Source organism: Centruroides vittatus, unplaced genomic scaffold (genome assembly GCF_030686945.1).
Source record: "Centruroides vittatus isolate TY-2023 unplaced genomic scaffold, ASM3068694v2 scaffold_450, whole genome shotgun sequence".
NCBI lineage: Eukaryota > Metazoa > Arthropoda > Arachnida > Scorpiones > Buthidae > Centruroides > Centruroides vittatus.
The window spans coordinates 1,778,115-1,795,768 of record NW_027122709.1 but is presented as its reverse complement, the minus strand read 5'-3'; the positions used below and the strand labels follow the sequence as shown (position 1 = coordinate 1,795,768).

General features: G+C 40.3%; 1 protein-coding gene across 2 annotated transcripts; it reads left to right on the top strand.

Annotated features, from left to right (window-relative positions):
* The first annotated feature begins 7,898 nt into the window (after positions 1-7,898).
* On the top strand, positions 7,899-15,514 carry LOC136989180 (uncharacterized). 2 transcript variants are annotated; one of them, XM_067287263.1, is made up of 3 exons: positions 7,899-7,942; positions 11,363-11,425; positions 13,453-15,514. In XM_067287263.1, the coding sequence occupies exons 2-3, from the start codon at positions 11,384-11,386 to the stop codon at positions 15,118-15,120; spliced, it is 1,710 nt and encodes a 569-aa protein (XP_067143364.1). In that variant the 5' UTR covers positions 7,899-7,942; positions 11,363-11,383; the 3' UTR covers positions 15,121-15,514. The 2 variants fall into 2 exon arrangements, with proteins under 2 accessions (XP_067143364.1, XP_067143365.1); XM_067287264.1 differs by lacking the exon at positions 7,899-7,942 and adding an exon at positions 11,042-11,080.
* The last annotated feature ends 2,140 nt before the right edge of the window (positions 15,515-17,654 follow it).

Below are 17,654 nucleotides of genomic sequence, written 5' to 3'. Positions count from 1 at the left end.
TAATGTTACCCTAGGTATACAAAATGGCGGCTCGTCTCCGACTCCAGCATACAGAAGCGAGGAAACAGTTTCCTAAACCTAACCTATTCTAATAATTATGATAATTTATTAGAACAGGTTAGGTTCTGTATGCTGGAGTCAGAGACGAGCCGCCATTTTGTATACCTAGGGTAACGTTAACCAACCATCGCTATTCATACTGGAATTAGCAATTCTGCTTTCATTTGTCCCGTCGTTTTTATATTTATGGTTAAAATAGCTATAAACATTAAAACTCTAATCATTTCTTATCCATTTACATGTATTATTTTTCGTATTTAAAATGATAATATAAGTCAAACTTCAATTGGTTTTTTAATAAACAGACATATACCAACATTTTGAAGAATATTGATAACAATAAACGATGCAAATCTAAAAAAGCAGTTTCTATCTACCTCAGGATAGTTTAGCATTCATATATATAGGCTATATATATATATATATATATATATATATAACCTCTGAAAATGTTTACGTGAAAATGGAAATTGTTACAATCCACACCTGGTGGATTTTTAGTACATGGAGTATTTCCATATTTATATGTATATACATATATATACACTAATATAGTTGTAAGTGCTTATATATGTATATCTTACGACATGCTGCCATGTAAATAATTGTTATTTGGGGTGTTTGTTGTATGTATATAAAATATTTTTGTGACACGGCCAATTGACAGTATTGGGTTATGATAAAAACTAACTTGTCACTGTAATGTAAAAATATTTTGCTATTAAATTATTGAAGAAAATGTATTTTGTTTTTTGTATCGCGGACATCACACTACAGTCGTAACTGAAGCTCACAGATGTATTCCGGGGGCAGAAGCTAAACGACTCGGTCTTTGGCGGTTTTGTTGCCATTATTACAATCGTCCGATTCCACTAAATTAAACAAAATAAACGGTTAATGTCAGTCGTATTTGTTCCGCTCGCTTAACTCTAATAGCAATCCGCCATCCGTTAGTTTTTCCGTTTCGACCCTCTGCGGATTATTCCGTTGTGACGGATGGTCGTCGCTAATTGTGTAATACTGTACTGTAGTTGCAAAACTTTAAAAGTTTGTCGGGAATACTTCTATATACGAGGCATTGATGCCATTACGTTTTGAACCTTATAAGTCGGGATGTAGAGAATCGTATCTGGGGTGGGGTCAGACTTAATGAACATTTTACTCGTTATGAGCATTTACAATTTTTCCAACTTATCCCTAACCTCAATTAAGCCTTTTGCTATTGTATAATAATTAGTAATATAAAAATTATTTTGTAATAAAATCTCACAGCAGATGGCATCGAACATAATTTTCTATGGCGCCATCTGTTATGAGATTTTATTACAAAAGTTTAATTCTTTTTTTTTTGAATAGAGAAATTTCTCATAATTCGATAAAATTACTTCTTTTAAGCTTTTATTATCGTTTAAATTTTATATGGGAGTAGAATTTAAAATTATCGGACACTTCATGGACCCCGGGAAAGCCTGCAAGAGCCTTTGCCAGTTTTTATTATTATTATTCAGAAGATAAATTCAATTTTGTTTTGTTACGTTTTCTCAAACCAGGAAACTAACAAATCGAAAAAAGTCATTTAATTTACCGTGAAAGTTTACGAGATGGAAAATTTATTTTTTAGAATATTCAAGGTTTTTGTCGAATAACAAAACGATAAAAATAGTTGTTTATTAAGAGATTCTAATGTAGCGATCTTGCGGTGTATTGAGATCTGGTCGACCGAAACAATAAATATTGATGGCATAATGTTATACCCTCAAACATCTATCCGGGAGTAAAAGACGTCTTTCCACCATTGCGTGTTTGTTCCGAGGCTAAAATAACCGAAGGGAATCAATTTAAGATAATTAGCATAACACACAAGAATTTCTGGCTGTGAAGGATGAAGACAACATTGCAGAAATTGATGCAATGTTGTTTTGTTAGAGAATATATTCAAAAGTACCGTCTTCGGCGGCAATACAAAGGTACTAGTACCAGCAACTCGAAACTCAGACAGCCGGATGGTCGAGATGTTAACGTGGAAATCTACCGCTCTGGGGGACCCCGGGAACTTTTCGTGTGTGGTTCGTTCGGATACATCGGGCTCCGTCCCTCACCACCCGGCCGAACCCATGATGAGTTTGCTACAAAGGATCCTCTTAGTACCACAGGTTGGTAAGAATTAAAAGGAAAATAAAATCTAAAAGAATCTGCATTCTCCGGGTCTTTGGTAGCGTAATTTTATTTCACTGTTTTGTGTCTCGTGTCGTCAGGTAATTCTAATAAAACTGATATTCGTGACAATGAATGTTCAAACTAGGTTTAAAGCCTGCAACTCCGTAAGAATAAAAAATGTATGCGGTCCGCCGAAAGCCTACGAATTTCCTCTGCGCTTCCAACATCCAGAAACGGTTGTCATCACTGTTGTTGAAGGCCGAGTTTTATAAATGGCAAGTAGCATTCCTAGTGTCACAGTTTCAGAGGCTTCTCGTATGTCTCTATTCTGTTGGCCAACATCACGCAGCGCTGTCGGGTATAGTCTATATCAGGGGTGGCCAACAAGTCGATCGCGATCGACCGGTCGATCGCCAATCCAATTTTGGTCGATCGCTCGCGATGTCTTGACTTAATGTATTATATTTGTAACCGAACACGACAGTATGCATGCAGTTATGACTCGACTCATAAGCAGTGCACCACGTACTGAAACACAGTGTATAAACATAGTATGTATTTCACACCTCCCCTCCTCACTTACACTATGCCTATGACAACAAGTCGATCGCGACGCATTTTTAAGATAAAAAGTAGATCTTATGTATACAAAAGTTGGCCATCCCTGGTCTATATCATTCACCGATGATTTATGATTTTAGGTGACCCCAAATGAAAAAAAAAAAAAAATCCAGAGGAGTGAGTCTGACAACATGGCCGTGAAACAGGTCTATGTCCTATTCAGCAGTTATCAAACCATTCCTCGAGCCACCGACGTGTTCTGGAATGAGGAGCGCACCATCCTGTTAGTGTACCACTTCATTTGATTGTTAGACTGGTTGGTAACGTGTCGACCATCCCTTTCAGTTCGGAAGTAGAAAGAAGATACTTAGAGAGCAAAGTTTCACCAGCTATAGAGAGGTTGAGGCGCACGTATTCAGCCCAAAACGTGAACGGCGGACGGCCGAGCGCCGCCATCTGGCCATTCTAGGCGGTCGATAATGGCGTTCGCTACGTCTAGAATGGTGAGTATACGATAGGCTTAAACTTCTTCATTTTTTTTTTTTTGTTTTGGGGTTAAAATTATGACCTATTTTATTAAAATAACGATTATTTAAGCATTTATGAATAACATTGTAAAGAAACAGACGATTTTAATCCAGAAATTATTTAATTATTTAATATTTTTTAATGTGATGTGAAGTGACCACAGAAACTCTAAGGCTATGTTCACTTTTTCTTTTTTTTTTAATTTTATTTTCGCACAGTAAGCATTTAATTAAAATTATATTTGTAGTCTAGTGATGAGGTATTACTCTTGTTGGATCAGTATGAAAGTGATGAAGAAGCCATTTTACTATATCATATCACTAAAGATCTACCTATGACAAAAGCGAGAATAAATTTAAATAAAATGACTGATTCTGATTGCTTGTTTTATTTTCAGTAAGTGATAAATTATATTTGTCGACCAAAAACACATCGAAGGATGGTATTCGGTGGCCATAAACGTATACATTGTTTGAAATTTCAATCACTGGTTACACCCGATGGTACGATTGCTAATTTATTTGGACCAATAGAAGGAAGACGTCGTGACAGTGGAATGTTAAGAGAATGTAATTTGTTAGAGCATTTGGCTGCGATTCCTTGTTCTGAGAACGGGACTCAATTTGTTTTATATGGAGATTCCAGTTATCCTTTGCGTCAACACCTCGTTACACCAGACCCAGGTGCTAGCTTAACACCCGAGCAAGAAGTATTTAATTCCAGGATGAGTTCAGTAAGAGAGTGTGTGGAATGGATATTTGGGAAAATAATTCAGATATTTGCTTTTCTAGATTTAAAAAAAAAAAAAAAAAAAAAATTGAAATTGTAAATTGTATCTTCAGCCTGTTGGTAAACTGTATATTGTTGGTGCACTACTTACAAACTGTCACACATGCTTATACGATAGTGCAACATCAGATTATTTTATTTGTTCACCCCACAAATTGGACAATACTTAGAATGTAATGAATAAATAAATAAATAATTTTTTAAACAAAAAAAAAAAAATGAAGAAGTTTAACCGATCTTCTACTCGCCATTCTAGATGAAACGAACGCCATTATCGACCGACTAGAATTGCCACATGGCGGCGCTCGGACCGTCCGCCGTTCACGTTTTGTGCTGATACGTGCGCCGCAACCTTTCTATTTATACTTCTAAAAATAGGGTAGGTTCTATAGTCTGTTACAAAAGTCTGAACACCATAAATTTTGTTTTTTAAAAATTTATTTTGAAACTATTACAGGAAATATTAATTATTTTTTATCATTATTTTAATTATTTTAACAGGTTTTTTACATTTCATAAAGCAGCATAATTTTTTTCTCCACAATTATTCATTTTTTATATATTCAACATATATCACGTTTAACATCCAGGAATGAGAAAGAAGTTTTGAAGCTTATAAATAAAAAAACATGTCAACAAGGCAAGCTGCTGCTGAAATACCAATAGATGTATCTCGTGCAACTGTTTGGAGAACTTTAAAAAACTATGACAATGTCAAATATTTAAAAATGAAGTTGAAACCACTTTAACTGCCAAATACATATCACAGTGGCGTAACGAACATAACTGGCACCCCTCCCCCTCCAGAAACACATATAGTTTGTCTTGGAGACCATTTGGGCGCCCCTCTGCGAGTGGCGCCTGGTGCATGATAAACCCCCTTGCACCCCCCTCGCTACGCCACTGACATATCAATGCATTTAAATTGGGCTAAAGACAAGATGGAATGGACTGAAAAATGGCAAGAAATAAAGTTTAATTTATATGGTCCTGACGGGTTTTCATATTATTGGCATGATTTAAGAAGAGAAAGCAGAGTTAAAATAAGCCAGCATCAAGGAGTTGGGTCTGTAATGATTTTGGATAGTTTTGGAGGTTAATAGGATAGATGGGAAGGTAAAACTAATTTAGTATTTGTTGACAAAAATATGATTATATTTGGTGCATTAATTGGAAATCATAAATGGTAGTTTCGACAAGATAATGCTCCCATTCGTGTCTCAATGTCAGCAAAAAGTTGGTTTAAAAAAGAAAATACTGTATTGATATAATTGACTGGCCTTCATATAGTCTAGATTTAAATCCCATTGAATATTTATAGAGGATTTTAACAGCCATTGTTTATCAAAATGGGAAACAATACGAATCTGTAAATCGATTGAAAATTGCAATAATGGATACATGGGATGAAATTAAGAATGAACAATTAAAAAGTAATAAACTTCATGTCTAACAGAATTTTTCAAGTAATTGTAGCCAAAGGGGGTGAAATCAATTATTAAAAGTGTTTAAAATATATTTAAAATTTATTTTTTATGTAATTTTAGAAAGTGTACCTATACTTTGGTAACAAGTAAAAAGTGATAACTTCTATTATATTTATTAAAAGGTAAAAAGCTTGAAAATGATATTTTGTAATTGTTTTAAAACGTATAAAACTGTTTTCTAATAAAAAATTTAAATAAATTTTGAAAAATCACAAAATTTGTGGTGTTCTTATACTTTTGTAACCGACTGTATATATGGGAGGCAAGATGGCCGTCTACTATCTTGTCATAATACTGTAGAAGTAAAGTTGTTCTTTCCCAGCATCTTCTACCGTCGACAGTGTAATACGTCCGTAAATTTTCAGATATACTTTTCCAAGAACCTGTCGGATTTTCATACGCGTAGGGATTTACAGCCACTACTCTCAACAAAAGTATGTCGTGATAACAGGAAAAACGTATTGAAACTTTCCTAATGTTGCTCGGAGGAAACACGACGCTAATTACAGTAAAAAAAAATAATTATTTAGTGTTATTAAACATCCTATAAATACTTTTAAACAGTTTAATTTGTTTATTTAACTTTGCTGGTAACTCTCGATGTTAAATGTATCCGCCATTTTTTCAACAAATTTCCCGTTAGTCAATGCGTGACGTTCACTGAGTCACGTGTTGTTGTGAACGGCGCCTCAACAATTTTTACTTGAACTTAAAACGTCAAACGTGTACTTCTGCTTGCCGTACAAGTTTAACGTTTGAACTTGCGCCTCTCTATTGTTTCATAAAAATGCTCGACAAAGAATTTAAAATTTTTATTATAGTTGATAAGACAAAACTTTAATTTTATTAAGAAATAAAGTTATTTTTTCGTGTTATTAAATCCTCTTATTTCTCATTTTGTAATTACCCCTTTAGTTTTACTAGTTATACGTTTTAGTTATACAATCATTTACAACTATCACCTCGTATCATTGAATTTTCTTTATAAACAGTAAAATTGATTCTAGGAGGTGAAAATAAATGTTGGAGGTTGCAAACACGATCCAATTAAATGAATATTAACAGAATTATACCTAGTGTTCAGGAATTATTTAATAAATATCTCAATAGCCAGTTGGTAGAGATATGAGGCTTATCAAACTGCAATGGAGCCAACTAATCGAGATCACATAGAAAAAAAGACTTTTAATGGTGGAACGTATTTCGGTCTTCAATGAATCCTCCTCGGCCACAACAATATAAATATAGATACAGTAGAGCGTCGATAAGTGGAACGTCGGTAAGTGGAATGGCCGGAAAGTGGAACGATTTTCAGTCGGACTGTGTCGTGCTGAATCGAATGTTTTTGATACTAAATTTACTTCTAAAGTATAATTTTCATGTTTTTTATATTCTTTAATATATTTATTTTGTTTGTACAAAATGCAGAAATAATTTTTAACGATACGATAGCCTCGATGATTATTATAAAAATTTTCGTTAGGCTTAAAATCGACGAAAATTCAACACGAAGCGACACGCAACGGAGAAAAATTCAACAGGAAGCGATACGCAACGGAGAAAAATCTGAACATCGGACAGGTTAATGTATTTTTTCGTACAAAGTCGGAAACTGGAACAAATCATTAACTGGAAGGACCCCAGTCCCCAATTGGTTCCACTTATTGACGCTCTACTGTACCTACAATAGTTGTAAAAACCCATATACAACAACAACAAAATTTTTTACAAATGGAAAAAACAAATCTGCAATATTTAACACAATAGTAACACTACATGATTACACTAACTGTTTTGTACAGTATATCCATCCGATTACAATTCTACTCACAGTTCAAACAAATACAACTCGCTTGACACTATTAAGTGGTCAGTAGTACTGGTTAACGGCATTCCCCTTGAGAATTGGTAACCAGAATCCACTCACTTTCCTGCCCAAATTGTCATTAATATTATAATTAATTAATTACACGCGTAAACACTCGGATGATCTCCCTTAGGGTGGTCATCCGAGTGTTTGCGCATACAAAATATTTTGTTGTTAATTGACATTTATTGTACTGTACAGGGTACATATGATTGCTCAAATGGAAGGGGGAGGCAGTGGTGATGACGAATTGTATACAAAAGGGGGTGGGAGTAAAAACTGAAGCAAAATCTGTCGTCAAGTACACTGTAGTTGTAAATGTATAAAACTGTTCGGTTTAACTAAATTATAACAATTTTAATTCGTTCCAAAAATCACCGACAGATGGCACTATCACCAATAAATATCACGGACAGAAAGCAGTAGTGGAAACCACGGTCCGGTCAAAGTTACTTATTTGTTTACGTATTATCTCCCAGAGGGCACAATAATCGTAAGTAGGCTATTTTCACGTATAATCGCGCGCTCTATTTTATTCCTATGCATTCAAAAATTAGTTGTTTCGTTTGTTAGCGTTAAAGTGCCTAAATTAGTTCGAAACGTGTTATTTAACGCAAGGCGAAACATATTTTGTGAATAGATAGGTCACGTGTTCGGAGGAAGTAAGTTTATTTAAAGGACCTAAAAATCCTGAATTATAACTGAAGTGGGGAAGACAATTTTTTAAATGAACAGATTTCGTTCTCTAAAGACGCTTTGCACTTCGCTTTATTATTAAAGACCGGAATGCCACTAACAGGAGTATGTGGGAATTCCCGAGTAAATGGAAACTTAGGTGGTAATTTGTTTATCCAAGCTGCTTTTCAGTGTTGCGATGCTTTGTTTTAGGCAGTGCTAAATGGAATCGGTGCTCCGCAATTTTTTCTCACGCACGGCACACCAGAACTCCGTAGAACACAAGTAAAAGTATACAAAAAATATAGGAGTTACAAAGTACAGTACATATAGCAACGGGGTCGGCATTTATTTCTAATCGTTTTAAAACATTTAAATAGGTATAAGCACACATGATAACATGAACACCCCAGGACATCTTCAATTAAACTTGAATTTATGACTATTTACAAAAATATAAAATTTTCGAGTCTTTCTACTTCCTGTTTCACTCCACCACAGAAGTAACAGTGTATTGGCTTGAATAAACTTCAGTAGAACAAATGGTAAGTTATAAAAAAATTTCACACAGTTAAAATTGATCGAAACGCCGACCTTTTATTTGATGATTCGGCGTCCTTTAAAACTAAAACAATGATTACAACTTTTAATTACAACTACCTTCTGTGGTGGAGTGAAACAGGAAGTAGAAAGACTCGAAAATTTTATATTTTTGTAAATAGTCATAAATTCAAGTTTAATTGAAGATGTCCTGGGGTGTTCATGTTATCGTGTGTGCTTGTATGCAAATGAACTTTAGGATTACCCAAAACCGCCACCAGAGGGCCTGAACCAGTAATATATTGTGCTAAAGAGCAAGGTAGTAAATAGGTATATTTTTTAAATAAGGTAAAATAGGTATATAGGTATAGGTAAAATAGGTTAAAATAGGTATATTTTTTAAAATTGTATTTAAAAAACACTTTCGAAAAGAACTTTCCTTTTCTTCCCGTTCATTTATACTTGCAAGGAGACGATTGAAACTTGCTAAGTATGTAGCCCTAAACACAAACAGTTCCTTGTCCAAATAATAGGACCCATTTCTCAAGCTTTTCTGAAAAACAAGCCTCTGAAAATTGAGTGTTCAGCTTATAAGTCTGGAAGTTTCTAGTACAGCTTACATATAATGGCGATAGCCGAGTGAATGACATACAACTCGGCTATTGCCATTAGAAGAATAGGAGGACCTTCCAAAGACTTATATGCTAAACGCTTACACTTAATTTTGAGTCCCGTTTTTCAAAAACGCTCCAGAAGTGGGTCCTGTTATTTGGACAAGGAGCTGTTTGTGTTTACGGCTATGTGCTCACTTAGTAGCATCCCTCTAATACACAAACCTCCCTGCAAAATCTCAGTAATTTTCGACAAAAAATGAGAACAAGTGAGCCGATCCAGTCCTGGACAAACCGCGGTGGATTCAGACAGTATCTTGACAGATTTTATCATTGCGACTTCAATTACTTTGACGCGCGCAACTTGCCAGTCGGAGCACGACACTACCTTCTGGAGTGCCCTATATTGGAAGACATCCGACAACACTTAAAACTCCTCCTCTCACAATATCACAGCTTGTCTGATGGCGTAATCAAGACGGAAGAACCAGGCAGACCTTTTCTTAATATCTAAATATAATCGCGTTTTACTCTACTGTGTGTCTGTCTTATTACGTGTCATCTTCAGTGAAATAACGACAATTCTCATTCTGTATTCCACCTGGGTAATGCTATGCAGTACCGAGGCATAGCAATTTCATTAAATCACATTCCGAACAAGTTAAGAGATTTTATGACGAAAAATATTCAACGTAACGTTCGATGCATATCTATCAGCCAGGCCCGAGAAGAATTTCGGGGGCCCCGTAACTCTAAGGAAAACGGAGAAGGTCAACAGTTTAAGTCTGGTTTTGTATGGCACGAAAGGACTTTTTATTGAAGAGTAATAAGTTACGCGTAACTTTTAGAACGTCGAGGCGGTGCGGGGTATTTTCCACTCGAAAAGAGAGAAACAATTAGAATGCGGTAGAAACAAAGGCCGTCTGCACGCGATACGATAAAGGCGTTCAAAAATGTTTAGTTAACAAAACCCGGATCTCGGTTAGTTTTTATTGGGGAAATTACGACGTATTAACGATACGCACGCGGAATACAAATAAGTATCCGGAGGAATACCTTCGACTTTTTGCACACTTACAATGGGGGAGAAAGTCGTTACCCTCAGACCACTTTCTCGTGACTAAAAAAAGGAAAAATAACGTAAAATTTACTTTGGCGCCGCGGGCTCCGACGGAGAAATGTCCGAGAAGTCGTCACCGGGAAAGAGGAGTCGGGCGTTAGAGAAAGAGCCCGGATCTTCCGAACAATTAGTTTTGTTTCGCTCGAATCGTCGATCGGTGGAAAGAAACGGGTCGGAACCGCCGACGGAAGATCTAATCTCAACCGCGGTTTCCGGATTCGCCTTTTAGTTTAATTTGACTTTTCCTCCCGTCGTTTGACGGCGGAGGAGTTTTCCACCCTCGGAAGAAGAGAGATTATCCTCGGGGTGAGGATCCCGTCCGCCGCGCCACCGCTGGCCCCTACTCGACCGGTCCGGAGGCCCCTGGAGCCAGGACCCCGGAGGCCGAGAGAAAAGTCGAATAGTAAAAGACGGAGAAGAGGCGCGCCAGTACACCGAAGAAAAAAGACGGAGTATTTTGCCGCCAGAGAAAGGGTTAACGGTCGAGACGCCGGGTCCGTCAGGCCGCCTAACCGGGTTTAACCTCGACGGAGGCCGTCCGAACGGGTGGTGACGAAGACGAGCTTTATATAGACGAGAGAAGGCGCGACGGTCACGCACCGACGAAGAGCTTTTTCGTTCGGAACCGCTCAGAGGAGCCGTAAAAGTAGCCGAAAGACGAGAGTCGGGCGGGACGACACCCCGGGTGAGTTCCTTTTTTTTTAACGGCCCGACCGCCGACTTCCGTTTCCGGTCGCTGGGAAGAACCGGCGGTTTCCGTCTTTCCCCGGACGGTAGGGAAGGCGGGACAAAATAGATTTCTATTTAAGGAGAGCGGGCGGAGGGACGAGAGCGTCTTCCGCCGCGGCCGGTTACGGCTCCCGGCGACCGGTTAACCGGGGGAAGACGATCGGGTCCTCGTCCCACCGATTTCCGTCTCTCCGCCCGAAACCGCGCCACTTCTTCACCTTCCGTTTTCTTTCGGCAGAACCCGAGACCGTCCGAGGCCATGAACCTGTTTCTGCTTCTCTCCGCCGTCTGCACTCTGCCGGTAAGTCAATCCCCTCTTCGCTCTCTTTTCCTCTCGGGCCCTTCTCCCTTCGCCCCTCGGACGTTTTCGCAGCCTTCCCAGGAATTCTCTTCCATCCGCGCTTTCGGACGGCTTCCGGTTTTCCCCGGAGCCGTTTCCGTCGTCCGGGAGGAAGAAGGCGTGTCGGCCGTCGGCAGCGACACCCCTCCGGACCGACGTCTTTACGGGAACCGCGTTTTCCCCTTTGGTTTGGAACCGGGTGGCGGCCGGTGGGGAAGAACGCGTCGCCTGCGTCGCGCGTAGGAAGCGTCGCGCGGTGGGGTCCGATTGACGGAAAAGAGGTGGGAAAATAATTACTTTACCGGGCGCGGGCAGAATCCGGCCGGTGGGCGCTTAACGGGGGTAAAGATACGGAGGAAGTTTTACCGCTGTTTTTAATTCCTTTTTCGTCGTTTACCGACGGAAGCTTCCGAACGATTTCCATCCCGTCCAAACTCCAATTCAACCCGAAATTATTTCCCTTCTGGCCGATCGTCGTCGGGCGAAAATCGACCGTCGACTTTCGTGGGCCGACCGAGTGGCCCGGTGGCGTGTTTTTATTATTAACTCGCTTCGCTCTTCTTCCTTTTCGCCGATTTTACCTGCTCCGCCCGGATATTTCGCCACGTGGGACGAATAAACTCGGTCGACGCCTTCTCCCCTCCCCCGTCTTCCGTTATTTGAATTACCCTCGGCGCCCTTAGGCTCTGGCCCGATACGGATTAAATGCTACCCACCGACGGAAACAGTACTAAAATAAACTATTCGATTTCTACCCCGGTGAAAGATTATTCTCCACATTTCGAACGTCTAAAGTCTGATTTTTTTTCCTATTACCTTCATATCGTAATTTGTTTAGTGTTAGGCACGGGTATATCTTATCGGCCATTGTTTCTCTTTTTAAACGTTCTAGAGTGGAATGTCACGCGCGATTAAGGTCGAACGTCGAGCGTATAAATTTAGGACCTGGGATAAAATTTTCCGTCGTTACGCATTTTTCGTATGGCGGAACTTCCGACATTCTTTCGCGGAATCTCCGGCTTCCGCGTAAAGTTCGACAAACGTCCCTTTAGAGCGTGGCCACTTATAATTTATCACGTGTTATATTTGGAATTCTTTCGATAAAATACGCTACGCGTATACAAAATCCTATAAGTTTAGCCACGAAAGCTTCGATACCAAGAAATGGTGATAATAGAAAATACACTGTAAGATGGCGGTGTAAGGAGTTAAAGATATTTAGTACATGGCTAAAGTCTAATAAGATGGAATTGTCTATGGAGAAAACTAAGATTATGTTATCGAAAGAGAGTTGTTGTTAAGGGGAAAATATAGGGAGAGAATAGGAAGAAAAACATTTATTTTTATGTACAAATTAAATGACAAATAAGGAATTCGAACTAATAAAAGATAATAAAAAGAATAACGAACACCAAACATTTGTATTTCTCAGATTCTCAACTGTATATATACTTTTGCACCCCCTTGTATGTAATGAATGTGATAATTGGTGTTATCGAGATATGTATTTGTTTGAAATTAAATTTATCTGACCGCTCGTAATTGAATGCGTGTATACGTTAAATTAATGTATGATTTGTACCATTACATATTGTTTTTAGTGATATAAACATGTATTATATTATTTTAGTATATGTTTTCAGATCATTATCGTTAATTATACATATGTAGCTTATAGCGTGTTTATTATATTTGTTAGTATTTGACGTACAGTACATTTCGGACTTCGGTTGAGTAATTTCATTTATAACGTAACATAGTGGAAAGAAATTTTTTCTCTACTTCATTTACTCCAAGTGTATTTTGAAATTGTTTTGCCTTTGCTTGTTGTTTTCTTACTATTATTTGTGAGAAACAAACGAACAAACAGGAGTGAACTAAAGTATAAATCGGGAATTGGAACCGGCCCGGCGCTACTTTGGCTTTCCATCCCTAATCGCGTGGTTCCTGATAAATTACAAAGAATAACGCCGTCTTTTATTTTTCAGTCGAAACTTTCCGGCTCTCAACAATGGAAGTCTGCAGAAAACTCTAAACTGATAGACCTTCGAGCCGTCTGCTATCGAGATCGCATCAGGATCTACCTGGAATTCGACACTCCATTCCACGGCATCGTCTTCTCCGAAGGGAATTACGGCAATCCCGACTGCACCTACGTCGCTCCCCTCTCGGGGGTGACCCATGCCAACTTCGACGTATTCTACCGCGCCTGCGGTACGCGGCGGAATCCGGTGGCCAAATACTACGAGAACACCATCGTGGTACAATACGGAGCCGACGTCATCCAGGAGAGGGACGAAGCCAAGCGCGTCAGATGCCGGTGGTCCGACGACTATCGACGACCGGCATCCCGGCCCGCCCTGAAAATAGCCGAAGCCGAAGCCATCCCTATGGAGTTTTCGGGAGACCAAGTGGACTGTTGGATGGAGATCCAGGAAGGGAGAGGCCCTTGGGCACCTCCGGTCTCGGGCATCGTTCCGGTGGGAAGTCCCCTGACCTTGGTGGTGGCCGTGGCCGATCGAGAACACTTCGACTTGAGGGTCAGATCCTGTCGGGCTCACGACGGACGCAAACCGCCCATACTACTGACGGACGACGACGGATGCGTTCTTCGTCCCAAGATGCTGACTCCCTTCCTTAAGGTCCGCGATTACGCCGGAAGAGCCTCCGTCCTGTCCTACTCCTACTTTTACGCCTTCAAATTTCCCGACAGCGTGGACGTTCACGTGCGGTGCAACGTGCAGATATGTCGCCACGTCTGTCCCGAAAGTTGCTCCCGCGATTCGGGCGCCGGCCTTCCCGGACCCTCCGTAACGCCCGACCACCGGCAGAAATCTTCATATTCGAAAATCGTCACGGTCCTTAACGAAAATCGAATCGAACCGAATCCTTTTCCCGACCGATCGACGTCTTGGGACCAAAGGGCGCAGGAAATCCGAGAAATTTCCTCGCCGTCGGAGAAGGGAGAAGTTCTGCCGGAACACCAGGATTCACCGCGTCCCGTTTACGTCCCCAGAGAAAAACCGGAAGAGGCGGCGGACGAAAGTCCGAGGCCGTCCTGGGAGGCTCAAGCCTCTCGTTCTCGGGAGACTCCGTCGTCCCGGCATCCGACCGAGGATCCGGAACCTCCGACGGGACCTTTTCTTCTACCGGATCACGCCGAAGAGGCCGACGACCCAGTCTACATCTCTGCACCCGATCTGTCCTATTTATATTCTTTGCTGAGGTCCAAAAAAGAGGGCGCTTGGGGCGACTTCCGGCGGCATCGCTATCCCTATCCCGTGCCCCAATTCGTCCATGGCCATCCCCGGTACGGGACGACCGGAGTCCGGGAAGAAGGAGGAGCGGAGCCACCGGGAAGCCCCCAGTCTCCCAGGCGGCGTCGGAGGGCCGACCAATTAGGTGTGGGTCAAACGTATCGGGTAATTTCTTCGGCCGACTTGGACTTCGAATCGGATCCGGAGGAAGAAGGGAAAGCGTGGCGGGAGGACCCGATTCCCCACCGGGTTTCCGGGGTGTGTCTGAGTGCCACCGGCTTCTCGGCCTGCTTCGGCTCGCTGGCCGCTCTAGTGGTGGGTTCGGCCACCGCTTGTTTCTTCCTGCGCCTCAGACTGGAGGCGGCCAGAAAGGCTCCGTCCCTCCGGAAACCCCGATGACTCGGAGACTCGTTTCCTCTCTTCTTTCCTGCGGGTGGACGGTCTGGGGTCCGGCAGTTTCCAATACGTTTGACTAGTACTTCAGTCCCTCCGGTGGTGGCCCCGCATCCACGGCGAAATAAAGGGCCCATTTTCGCCTAACCCAAACGGTTTCGGTTACCGCGTTTACGCATCCGGTTAAAAATAACAAAGGCACTTTTATTTTTAACACAAAAGCCGGTCGGGTCATTCGGCTTCGGGTGGAAAGAAACAAACGGCGGGCGAAAGGGCCGATTTATAATTGTAAAGAAAGCATTGTGGGAAAAACAATATAAACTAGAAGCGATAAGACAAAAGGTAGTCAGTCCATCGACCGTTATTTCGTTAGCTACACAAAAACACACTTTTAGTCTCTCCAAATTAAATAATAACGCGTAATTGGAGAGTAAGATTCTCAAGTCCAGTGGTCGGTCCGTCACGTGCATTATGGACCTAGTCGAACCTACGATTAACAAAAGCACGAGCCCATTCCTGGTGGAGAATAAATCCATTACTCTTCTTACACGTTTCCGAATTGCTTACATTATTATTTTTCCATATTATTGTTTATGGAAATCAAATTCATTTGATCTCCATAAAGCATTTTCATTCCCTTCTATTGCCAATTAAGCGGGGAATAAAAACAAAAAAGCATTTTCGTGTTAGTGTCTGTGTTCTTCCGTGCTCTAGATCACGTGAAAAAACTATCGGGAAAGACACAATGCCATTTATCTTACATTTTCACGAAATATAAGAGAAAATGAAGATCGAAGGGTGGAGGATGCGCGGAAAAATAGGTTACAGTTGAAAAACCCTATATACTGGCCGGGACGTGTAGACAGCTTCGAGTTAACGCAGTTCGACTTAACGAGGTTTCACTGTATTCGCTATTTTTTAGTGAAATAATTGGTATTTACATTTAAGCAATACACCAACGTTTTCTGTCCTAACTTTATTTACAATAGAGACATACGTGTTAGACACGTCCAAAACAGAATTTTTGAGTGATCACTCATATAAAAATACTATAAACAAACAAATCATAGGACTACTTGCAGACTCTTTTGTTTTAATTATAAAACCCATCCCTACCCTCGAAATTAAGTTTATTGCCATTTTATAATAGTTAAAAATACAAAAAGATTTTAATAAAATATTATAACAGATGGCGCCATCAAATACTGCCGGAAAAGTTACGCAACTCGTTGCTGGATTTTTCCGCTAATGTTAAAAACGTGTTTATTAAAAGGCTGGCGGATCTCATTTTAATGTAATTGTTGAAGTAATTATAATTCTGGTCCGAACACACATCGACTGCATGGCGTGTTTAGTTAAAACTCAACGTGGAAATGGTTTCTTCCCGGATGTCTTGGCCAGTTATAGTCGTTTAAACAAGAGCGTAACACGAGAACACTGCTTAATGTTCTGTTGCCACTTTAACCGAAGTGCAAGAGCGAATCTCGAATGGTGTCGAAGTATCCGTCCGTAAATTGGGATGGAAAGTCGAGCCCGGTCGATTAAGTCGTAGCCGGGTGAAAGTGTCATATTTGGGTGCTGTGTTACATTCGATGGAAAGTCGAAATCCGTGCACGAAGGCCTCGGCAGAGAAGAGGTTTTTGTTTTCCAGCAAGGTCTTTTACGCTCGACGGCTTCTTCCACCATTTCTTCGGACTCCTTTCTGTTTAGTCCCGTCTCACGTGACCGTATCTCCACCGTCCATTCCGGAATTTCGGTGTATCGCCGCTCCGGATAACGGACGAGAGACGAGGCGCTGTCGCCCGGAGTTACGACGACCACCCATTTGACATCGGGTATACAATAGTTTATATATTACGTACGAATATACATACATTAACATCCCGTCTGAATCTTAATTAATTAGAATAATTCGAGTTCAATTTTGTGTTACGGCAGTCAACACAATAGTACAACTTTTTACAGACCAATTTCTCTATCGAACATTAAAAATCGTCGAAAACATTCAAATTTTAATAAAATCTCTATTTATTATACAGTAGAGAGTCGTTAATCGGAATCAATTCGGGACTGGGGTTGTTCGGATTAGTGATTTGTTCCGATTACCGATTATGTACGAAAAAATACATTAATCTGTCCGATGTTCAAATTTTTCTCCGTTGCGTGTCGCTTCGTGTTGAATTTTCGTCGATTTTAAGCCTAACGAAAATTTTTATAATAATAATCGAGGCTATCGTATCGTTAAAAATTATTTCTTCATTTTGTACAAACAAAATAAATATATTGAAGAATATAAAAACATGAAAATTATACTTTAGAAGTAAATCTAGTATCAAAAACGTTCGATTCGGCACGACACAGTCCGACTGAAAATCGTTCCGATTACCGGCGATTCCGATTACCGGGGTTCCGATTAACGACTCTCTACTGTAGTTTGTACTGGATGTCTTTGTTAAAACTCGTTTTGTCTAGTTAAAACTAGAATTTACTGCTAGTCAAAAATGAATTTGAGTTAAAACTAGTTTTAACTAGACAAAACG